Source organism: Lolium perenne, chromosome 1 (genome assembly GCF_019359855.2).
Source record: "Lolium perenne isolate Kyuss_39 chromosome 1, Kyuss_2.0, whole genome shotgun sequence".
Lineage (NCBI taxonomy): Eukaryota > Viridiplantae > Streptophyta > Magnoliopsida > Poales > Poaceae > Lolium > Lolium perenne.
The window spans coordinates 251521059-251532079 of record NC_067244.2 but is presented as its reverse complement, the minus strand read 5'-3'; the positions used below and the strand labels follow the sequence as shown (position 1 = coordinate 251532079).

The following is an 11021-nucleotide window of genomic DNA, read 5'->3' as shown; positions in this document are numbered from 1 at the left end:
CCATCTCGCCTCGAGTAAGGCTCGGGGGGCAGCAGGCTCGAGTAGGGCTCGGGGGGCAGCAGGCCTGGTGGATGCTCTGTTTTACTCTGTTTAAAGAGCCGATGGGGATACCATCGGCTGCTCCTTCATTGCAACCTTCTTCACAATGATGAGTACTGAAGAGGATTATTGTATTTGGTTGGAAAAGTTCAAAGGTTTCCCTGAAGATCCTGCGTTTTCCACCAGATTTAGAAAATCATCAGTTGAAGAAGGGAAAGGTGAATTTCAAAGAACCGATGCGGTGCTATCGGTTCAATACGCATTGGCAAAGGGGACGAATCGGCAAGGTCAGTAGAAGAGGGAATCGGCTCAATTAAACTCAGAAGAAATCGGCAGCATCAGATTGGGGAAAAGTTCTTCATTGATAGGCGAGATTTCTTACATAAAGAGCTAATTGCTCTCAAAAGGAAATACCAGGGGATACATTGCCCCATCTACTACTGCTGGCCCTATTCTAGAGGTCCTATCTACGGGCCATCACTGCCCTCGTCGTCGCCGTCGTCGCCGCTGTCGGCGCTGCTCCCGGCGGGCTCGTCGTCGCTCCAATGGCCGCCGACCGGGCCCTCGTTGTCTTCATCTTCTTCGTCAGCTTCGTCCTCGTCGCTGTCGAAGTCGCTAAGATTGCCCGGCCAAGGGCAGAACCGCTTGGCCGGCGGCTCGTCGGAGGAGCTGTCGTCGTCGTCCTCCTCCTCCTCTTCCTCCTCCTCCACCCCCTCGGGGGAGGTGAAGTCGTCCCAGGGGAAGCGATCGTCATCGCTCCCTTCCTCCGATTCCCCGTTGGCGAGGAAGCGGAGGTCGCTCTCCCCGTCCGTCGAGGACTGATCGTCCTCGGACCAGATGGAGAAGTCATGGTCTGACTCCTCCCCGGCCGCAATGGCGCGGCGGATGTTCGCCGCGTGGACCTCTGCCGGGTTGTACTCCGGCGTCGGCTCACGGGATGTGGAGGACTGGCTGGGAGGATCCGATGGAGCAGAGGAGGAAGAAGACATGGTGGCAGGAGGGCTTTTGGAGTGCTAATGCGAAGGAGATGCAGAGGAGAACTGTTCGCAACGGTTAAATAAAAGGGGATATAGTGGAAATTCAATACCACAGCAGTTTCCGAGGAAGTGGTGCCTAAAGAAAAAAAAACTGCCAGTTCACGCGGAGAAGTTGAGAAGGCAGGGCATCATGATGAAGGATACTGCAACGGTTCTGCCACGACATGACCCGACAAAGGAAAGCAGGGTGATTTTGGAATTACCAATTCCAAAACCAGGGGGGCATGTGTTATCACCAGAATTTGACCGAGTCAGAGGTGGGCCACGATTGAGATAGACTTGAAGATATACATGGAAGGAAGAACAAGAATTGGCCTTATACACGAAGTTGGGCTGAATTGCCCATGTATCTGTAATATAGTAGATCGCATCTTAGATTAAAAGTTAGAGTTTTACTCGTGCACGGTTAGGTGCACGTCCGAATTAGAAAGTCCGCTGGACTATAAATATGTATCTAGGGTTTATGGAATAAACAACAACTCACGTTCAACCCAAAACAAACCAATCTCGGCGCATCGCCAACTCCTTCGTCTCGAGGGTTTCTATCAGGTAAGCGACATGCTGCCTTGCGATCTAGGCAGCACAAGCCCCACGTTGTTCATGCGTTACTCGTACTGAAGCGTCTTTGATGGCGAGCAACGTAGTTATCATAGATGTGTTAGGGTTAGCATAGTTCTTCGTATAACATGCTTACGTAGTGCAACCCTTGCATGTCTAGCCGCCCTCACACCTATCTCAGGTGTGGGGGCGGCACCCCGCTTGATCTTTATTTAGTAGATCTGATCCGTTACGATTGCTCCTTGTTCTGCAAGGATTAGTTTAATATCTGCAATAGTTAGGCCTTACAAAGGGGTGGAGGATCCAGCGGCACGTAGGGTGGCGTTCGCAAGTCCTAAACAGGATGTTCCGAGGATCAACTTCATGTTGGTTTTTAGGCCTTGTTTAGGATCGGCTTACGATCACCGTGCTTGGCCGCGAGGCCCAACCTGGAGTAGGATGATCCGATTATGCGGTGAAAACCCTAAATCGTCGTAGATCTAATTAGCTTTATCTTGATCAAGCAGGATCACCATACATTCGTGCACCCTGTACGAATCATGGGTGGATCGGCTCTTTGAGCCGATTCACAGGATAACCTGAGAGCCGATCGAGGCTCGTATTTAATGTTTACGTGTATGCCATGCAGGAAACTAAGCGAGGCATCCCCATCACCTTCCTGACCAGGTATAGGTCAGGTGGCACGCCCTTGCACTTCGCATCGGACGTGTGACCAGAAGAGCATTGCGGGCCGTCGCTCGGAGGGGTCTCAGCCAGCCGCAGCTCTAGGCTCTTCCCGGCTCTACCGTGTTGACAGTCGCTGCCCGCCGGTGGGTTTTGGCAGTCAACACGTCCCCGACACGCGGGCTCGCGAACAGGATCGCCGTCACAGGGCACGGAAGAGTCGGAATCAGCTTGGAGGAAGCGGGCGGCACGTTGATGCCGTGGGCCACTATGTCGAAGGCATTGAGGGTGGCGAGTGAGGCGCCAAGGCTGTGGCCAGTGACGGTGATGCTCATCTCCTCGCTCTTGTACGCCTCCACTAGATTCCGCACTTCCTTGAGCGCCTACATGCAGGTATCAGGTTTGTGAAGGTAAAGCTGCACTTTATCGAAAAGACTCATTTGTTGAACACTCTATCTATGTCGAGTTGTAGTAGTATACTTTCTCCGTTCCTGAATAAGTGTACATTTTTATTTTTTAGAAGACCAACATTTTCCAATTTGACCAAACTTTTACACAAAAATAGCAAAATATGTGATATCAAATTAGTATATTATTGAACAACATGTCAAGATGAATCTGTTATCACCAGAATTTGACCAAGTCGGAGGTGGGCCACGATCAAGATAAGCTTGAAGGTTACATATGGAGAGAATACGAAGATCGGCCTTATATGCAAAGTTGGGCTAGATTGCCCATTTATCTGTAATTTATTTGATCGTATCTTAAGTTAGGAGTTAGAGTTTTACCCGTGCACGGTTAGGTGCACGTCCGAATTAGAAAGTCCCCTGGACTATAAATATGTATCTAGGGTTTATGGAATAAACAACAACTCACGTTCAACCCAAAACAAACCAATCTCGGCGCATCGCCAACTCCTTCGTCTCGAGGGTTTCTATCAGGTAAGCGACATGCTGCCTAGATCGCATCTTGCGATCTAGGCAGCACCAGCCCCACGTTGTTCATGCGTTGCTCGTACTGAAGCGTCTTTGATGGCGAGCAACGTAGTTATCATAGATGTGTTAGGGTTAGCATAGTTCTTCGTATAACATGCTTACGTAGTGCAACCCTTGCATGTCTAGCCGCCCTCACACCTATCTCAGGTGTGGGGGCGGCATCCCGCTTGATCTTTATTTAGTAGATCTGATCTGTTACGATTGCTCCTTGTTCTGCAAGGATTAGTTTAATATCTGCAATAGTTAGGCCTTACAAAGGGGTGGAGGATCCAGCGGCACGTAGGGTGGCGTTCGCAAGTCCTAAACAGGATGTTCCGAGGATCAACTTCATGTTGGTTTTTAGGCCTTGTTTAGGATCGGCTTACGAGCACCGTGCGTGGCTGCGAGGCCCAACCTGGAGTAGGATGATCCGATTATGCGGTGAAAACCCTAAATCGTCGTAGATCTAATTAGCTTTATCTTGATCAAGCAGGATCACCATACATTCGTGCACCCCGTACGAATCATGGGTGGATCGGCTCTTTGAGCCGATTCACAGGATAACCTGAGAGCCGATCGAGGCTCGTATTTGATGTTTACGTGTATGCCATGCAGGAAACTAAGCGAGGCATCCCCATCACCTTCCTGACCAGGTATAGGTCAGGTGGCACGCCCTTGCACTTCGCATCGGACGTGTGACCAGAAGAGCATTGCGGGCCGTCGCTCGGAGGGGTCTCAGCCAGCCGCAGCTCTAGGCTCTTCCCGGCTCTACCGTGTTGACAGTCGCTGCCCGCCGGTGGGTTTTGGCAGTCAACACATTCTGGCACGCCCAGTGGGACATCGAGCAAAAGAAAGCCGATGACGAGACATCGGCTGGTACGAACACGATGCGCGTCCTCCCGACGGAGCCTAGTGCTCCAGGATTACACGAGGGATATTACGAAACCTTCATGGAGTGCTTCGATCCAGCGAGTCGGCCAAGATTATTCTCACTACACGGTCTGCTTGGTTTCAGCGGTGATCTAACGAACGACGGCCACGTCGGCTACACGAATCCCAACGGAGCCGAGGTACGAGTATGGCGCATTGGCATAATACAAAGCCGATATCTGCAGTCACCTGTCAGATTCGGCTCGGGGGAGGCATATGGTTATCAGACAGACGCATGGGCAAGAAAATGTCGGGAGCCGATGGAAAATCGGCCAGTAAAAAATAAAAAATAAAAAATTGTAGCAAGTACAGAGAGATCCAGTCCAATGAAGCATCATCTGTCTCTGAAGGCCCTACTGAAGAAACACACCGAGGGCGAGAATGGCGTCGATACGGACACGATCCGCCTCAGCGATCTCAGCCTTGTCATCCTCGTCCTTACCCGTCACCAGCTGATTGCTCAGGGTACGGATTTCGGCCAGATCGGTCTTCAGATCGGCTGTGAGGCCTTTTGCTTCGTCTTGAGAATGGGCAACAAGGGCTTCCTTGTCCTGGATGAGCTGTTTTGTCGCCCTTACCCTCTCTTCAAGATCCTCCAGCTCCTTGCGCAGGGTCTCGAGTTCAGCGCGAGTGGCAGAAGTATCCGTCTTGGCGTCCAGAGCAGCCTTCTTCTCATTGAGTCGTCGACATTTTTCGGCAATATCGGCCCTCAGCGGAAGTTGGGAGTGGCGAAGAGCGATCCTTTGGCGAGCCGATTGCACCCTTGACTTAAAGACCGGCAGGGTAACAGCGGGCCAGAGCTTCACTTGCAGGGTCATAGGAAGATGAAGCTGGATATCCTCGAGAATGCCTTTGGCTTCCTCGGAGTCTTCAATCAGAGTCTCAGTTGGGGCAGAAAGCAAATCTTTGAGACGCTGGAGTGGACCACGAACCGTACTAGGGATCGGCTCCCCACCTGCCTTGGAACAAGTTGGTTCGATGGATTCTGGATCGAACGTAAGCAAGCTCGAGAGATCACAACCCTGATAGGGCAAACAAGGTGAATTCAGCAGGCAATGGGGGAATTAATGGAGCCAAGGAGGAGGGACGTACCTCTCCCAAGGAAGGAGGAACAGCCGACGCAGTAACGATCGGCTTTTCTGTGGACTGAGATGGGTCAGCCACTTGGGCAGACGCGATCGCCGAGGTGGCTAGGTCCATGGTGGCGGACGGCATCGGTATCTCTTCAACGTCTCCGCTAGAAGTTTCTGCGGCCTGCAAGAGGAAGTGATTAGCCGATCCATCTATGACGACGGGATAGAAAAACACGAGCATAAAGTGTGACCAAGAAGATGGTTACGTTTGAAACCTCCTGACTTGATGAAGAGGCTCGTGGGTTCTTACGAGCCCTTTTGACGCATCGGCGCTTCGTGCGTGACCCCGATCTGCTCGGGGCTTGGGGGGCAGGGGGTTCAGCGATCGACCTTTTCTTGGAAGCCGGCGCTGGTGAGGCCGTCTGGCTCTGGGTGGTGGACCTCTCGGAATTACCCGAGCTCGAGTCCCCCTGACTGGTTTCTTCGGCCCCGCTGGAGGTTCCTTCAGTGGAGGCCTGTAGGAAAGGATATGGGCGTATTGTAAACAAATTGTTGAAAGCAGACAAGTGTCTACAGGGTCTGAACCAACTTACACGCAAGCTTTCTTGGGCCGGAGCTTTACGCTTCAGGGTTTTTCTGGCAGCCACCTTCCTCACTGCCGTCCTCGCCTGAGTCGAGGCTCGGGGGGCAACCGGCCCCGAAGATGCTTTACTCTTGGGAGCCGATTTCGGTGAAATCGGCTGACTCTGCATGATGACTTTCTTCAGGGGTGGCGAGCTCTGACAGAAGAGAACCACTGGTGCCGGAGGAAGGAATACGAAAGGGGAACCGTCGGTTTGTGTGGGAGCCGGACCATCTTGTTGCTGCCAGGAGAAAGAGTCAGGTCGCAGACGATCATCATGGTGCGGGTACAAGAAATGTTTAAGTAATGGTACCTGATCTGCAGGAATGTCATACTCGGCATCAAGTTGTCTCAGCAGCGGTCCTAGAGCCCTTCTGAAGACATGGGTCTTCCACATGGACCACCAAGTCTCGAAGCCATCGGTGGTGAAGGAGAAACGGAGGTCGCGGGGAATTGGAATGGCCAAAGCATCGAAGAAGGTATAACATCTTTGGCCGATAATAATATCGAGCAGTTCAGCTCTACTTGCTGTCAGGTGGTGTAGGAAGAAGTGTGGAGGCACCTGCCCGAGGCCAAGCTGTCGTGCTACCACTACCGGTTGGTAACACTCGTAACCAGGCTTGATGATCCGGTTCGAGGTACTCATGCCAACGGGGAGGAAGCAAGGACGGATCATGATAGAATACGATGTTGGTGCTAACATCATCGGCAAAATCGTCCAATCGAAAGGAGATTGGGTTTTCAAAGTTCGCCGACTCAGCATAGGGAAGAAACAGGGGGTTGTCCAAACCTTGGTAGAAAATCTTGAACCACCCTGCTGCTTCCTTGGGGATCAGCCTGCTGCCTGGGAGACCATACAAAGCTTGGCCATAGCTGGTGCATCGGATATCCTTTCCGTTAACATCTGGAAAGGTGCAAGTGGTCAAAGATGGGAAGTCCGGGATCTGGTGCTGAAAATATAGCTGCGCCCATAACTGAATGAACCACCAAGGGCCGCCAGTTTTAACTGTCTTTCGAGAGAACAGTTTGACAGACATCAGTTGAAGAGATCGATAGACTTCTCCAAGAAACAGTTTGCCTAGGCCAAGTTGGGTACCTTTAGCAAGTTCATAGGCCAGGGAAAGATAATTCTTGGTAGGGGCAAGCGATGGGCCACGTAAAAATAAAGTGCTCCAACCAGAAATTCAGGAAGGCTGTATGTTCCCTTTCTGTCACAGGGCCCTTGGTCTTCATATAACGATTGAGGTAGGCACCCCAGCTGGTACATTCTTTCTTAGAAGACAGGGTGAAAGGGACCTTCGGAAGTTTGAATGCAGACGGGCTTGGGGATGCGATGTCTAGGCCTGTGATCATGGCCACGTCTAGCAGAGTTGGTGTCATGGGGCCATGGCCGAACATGAAGCAGTTCAGGGCGTCGGACCAGAAGTAGCCGATGGTCTTCAGGATATTCTCATTCTTCTCAAGAGGAGATAATGATAATGACAGGGCATCGGCTATCCCTATGGTTTCCCAAGTGGCATAGTGGGTTTTTGATACTCTATTGTACCATGCCACCCAACCCTCAGGAGGATTAGGCCAGGCTCGCAAGCAGTCGGCCCAGGAAGTCAGATCTAGGTTCTGGCTCACGAAGGGGATTCTGTTAGCTTCGCACGAAATTAACAGGGCGGGACTCTCAGAAGAACGAGGACCGAGGCACATCGAATTTGCGAGAGAAGGATGTGGCAGAAGGATGTCTGAAACCTAAATTAGTAGCGGAACGAAACATTAATTCAGGTGTTTGCCATTAATCCCATGTCAAGTCGAACGGCGAGGGGAGGTTGAGGATTACCTTCAGTCCGGGAACCCTGATGTCGATATTGGATGATTCCGCCATGGGATGCGTCGAAGGAGTTGGGGGCGGCGCAGTCGAGATCTGTGTAGGTGGTGTTGAGTTGGGACTGCTCAGGCGGCGATTTGGGGATCTGAGTTTGCCTTTTCGGATGGAGGTCGCAGGTTACCGTTTGGAAGGGCGGCTAGGTGAACTTTACCCGTGTTTTGATGGTAGAGACCGATGCGATGCCATCAGCTCTTTTTGGAGATTTTGTGACTTTGACTGTCGGCAAAACAGTTGACTGGAAACACTCCTTCGCTAACAGAGGAGGGTTTTTTTTTTACAATAAAGAGCCGATTGTTCAAAGAGGAACAAAAGAAGAGCCCATTGCTCGCATACTACTGGTGCTATGTCACTAGTCCTCGCTGCCCTCGTCGTCGGCGTCGTAGCTGTCACCTGCGCTACTTCCGGAGAACTCTTCGTCACCGCTGCCCTAGTCTTGGACTGGAGCCCTTTCCTCTTCGTCATCATCGTCATCTTCATTGTCCGCCCAAGCGCGGAAGCGCTCCGCCGGTGGGTACCCAATGGAGGAGAAGGAGGAGTCGTCGTCCTCTTCGGTCCTCCATGAGTGGAGGTCATCCTCGCTCTCGCTCTCCAGTTCCCTTTCAATGAGAAACTGGGGGTCGTCCTCCCCGTCAGTCAAGGGTTTGTCGCTATCTGGCAAGAGGCCGAAGTCCCATTCAGGCTCTGACATTGGCTCGCTTGGGGAAGAAGATAAAAAGTGCTACAGGTTTCCAGAGAAGTTGAGAAGACGATCATCATGACGAAAAATGCTGCAATGGTTCTGTTCTACCACGACATGACCCGACGAAAAAGCATAATGATTTTGGAAATGTCATTTCCAAAACCAGGGGGGCATGTGTTATCACCAGAATTTGACCAAGTCGGAGGTGGGCCACGATCAAGATAAGCTTGAAGGTTATATATGGAGAGAATACGAAGATCGGCCTTATATGCAAAGTTGGGCTAGATTGCCCATTTATCTGTAATTTATTTGATCGTATCTTAAGTTAGGAGTTAGAGTTTTACCCGTGCACGGTTAGGTGCACGTCCGAATTAGAAAGTCCCCTGGACTATAAATATGTATCTAGGGTTTATGGAATAAACAACAACTCACGTTCAACCCAAAACAAACCAATCTCGGCGCATCGCCAACTCCTTCGTCTCGAGGGTTTCTATCAGGTAAGCGACATGCTGCCTAGATCGCATCTTGCGATCTAGGCAGCACCAGCCCCACGTTGTTCATGCGTTGCTCGTACTGAAGCGTCTTTGATGGCGAGCAACGTAGTTATCATAGATGTGTTAGGGTTAGCATAGTTCTTCGTATAACATGCTTACGTAGTGCAACCCTTGCATGTCTAGCCGCCCTCACACCTATCTCAGGTGTGGGGGCGGCACCCCGCTTGATCTTTATTTAGTAGATCTGATCTGTTACGATTGCTCCTTGTTCTGCAAGGATTAGTTTAATATCTGCAATAGTTAGGCCTTACAAAGGGGTGGAGGATCCAGCGGCACGTAGGGTGGCGTTCGCAAGTCCTAAACAGGATGTTCCGAGGATCAACTTCATGTTGGTTTTTAGGCCTTGTTTAGGATCGGCTTACGAGCACCGTGCGTGGCTGCGAGGCCCAACCTGGAGTAGGATGATCCGATTATGCGGTGAAAACCCTAAATCGTCGTAGATCTAATTAGCTTTATCTTGATCAAGCAGGATCACCATACATTCGTGCACCCCGTACGAATCATGGGTGGATCGGCTCTAGAGCCGATCGAGGCTCGTATTTGATGTTTACGTGTATGCCATGCAGGAAACTAAGCGAGGCATCCCCATCACCTTCCTGACCAGGTATAGGTCAGGTGGCACGCCCTTGCACTTCGCATCGGACGTGTGACCAGAAGAGCATTGCGGGCCGTCGCTCGGAGGGGTCTCAGCCAGCCGCAGCTCTAGGCTCTTCCCGGCTCTACCGTGTTGACAGTCGCTGCCCGCCGGTGGGTTTTGGCAGTCAACAGAATCTAGCGATATTAATTTAATATCATAAATGCTGCTACTTTTTCCTAGTGTGCTGATCTTATGATATGTTATAGCTAGTAGTATACACTTATTTGAGCATGGAGGGAGTATTATGCATGCATGCTTCGCTCATAAAATCAAGAGTGATGTCAAATGAGTATGGAGGGAGTACTACAGCAGTAGTAATGAAGGGTTCACCTCATCTCTGGGGCTGGTATCGAAAACGATGTCAATCTGCGAATCGCGGTAGTTCCGACGGGGGTTGTTTGTGGTGTACACTGACAAGAAGCCACTGTGCACATTTGCGTCGGCGAATTTGTTCTCAGCCGAGAGGTCCAGCCCCTCCGCCACGGACGCGTACGGGAAGATGGCGTCTTTCAATTTCTCCGACGTCTGCACGGTGCCGCGCCACGCCACGACGATGTCGCGCCGGCCCAGCGCCTTCATGCCGTCGTCCGTCGCCACCGCCACGTACCCGATCCAGTTGGTCTCCCACCACCACGGCCCCGCCCGCGCCACCTGCGCTGGCCGCACGAACATGGACTTGCCTACCGACCTGGTCGACTTCGACGTCTTCCACGGCCACACCCGCAGATCGCAGGTCGCGTACAGGAACTTGGTCACGCGGTAGTGCTCCGGGTGGGACACGCCGGAGGCGGCGAGCAGGCCGGCGTGGCCGTAAAGGGGCGAGCCAGCGTCCCACGAGCTCTCGTCGGCGTTGAGCCCGTCGTAGGCGGCCTCCGCGAGCTCGCCGTAGGCGATGAGGGAGGCACGGAGGTCGGCGTCCAGCGAGTCCGGGTGCTCGCTCGAGGGCAGGAGCCCCTTCCATGACTCCGAACCCTGGAGCTGTTGCCATGGGGTGGCGATGCTTCCGGCTCCAACCTTGGGCGACGACATCGGAGCGGCGGTGTGTGCCATTATTTCTTCTCGATCGCTACGTGTGTACTACACTCTTCTAGCTTCTGCTATAGCTCTGCGTTCCAAGTGTTGGTTTGTTCCACTAGAATTGGGCATGTATTTATAGGAAAAACAGAGTGCCAAACCCACCAAGTGCTGGCTGGGCTAGGGAACCGACTGTAAACACAGGTTATGTATCCTTGTCGACCGACTGATAGAAGACTGAAAACCGGTGCAGGACCCATCATCTTATGCTACTGCAAGTATACCCTTTTTTTAAAGAAAATATGTAACAGAGCTCCGTTCTCGGTAGCCCACGATCTAGCTAAATTTGTTCACTACAAGAATGG

The 11021-nt window shown here is 51.8% G+C and overlaps 1 protein-coding gene across 1 annotated transcript; it reads right to left on the bottom strand.

Annotated features, from left to right (window-relative positions):
* Positions 1 to 2398: 2398 nt before the first annotated feature.
* Positions 2399 to 10772, bottom strand: LOC127339739 (phospholipase A1-II 7). The gene is made up of 2 exons (XM_051365556.2): positions 9973 to 10772; positions 2399 to 2680 (listed from the first exon to the last, which is right to left on the bottom strand). The coding sequence occupies exons 1-2, from the start codon at positions 10690 to 10692 to the stop codon at positions 2399 to 2401; spliced, it is 1002 nt and encodes a 333-aa protein (XP_051221516.2). The 5' UTR covers positions 10693 to 10772.
* Positions 10773 to 11021: the final 249 nt, after the last annotated feature.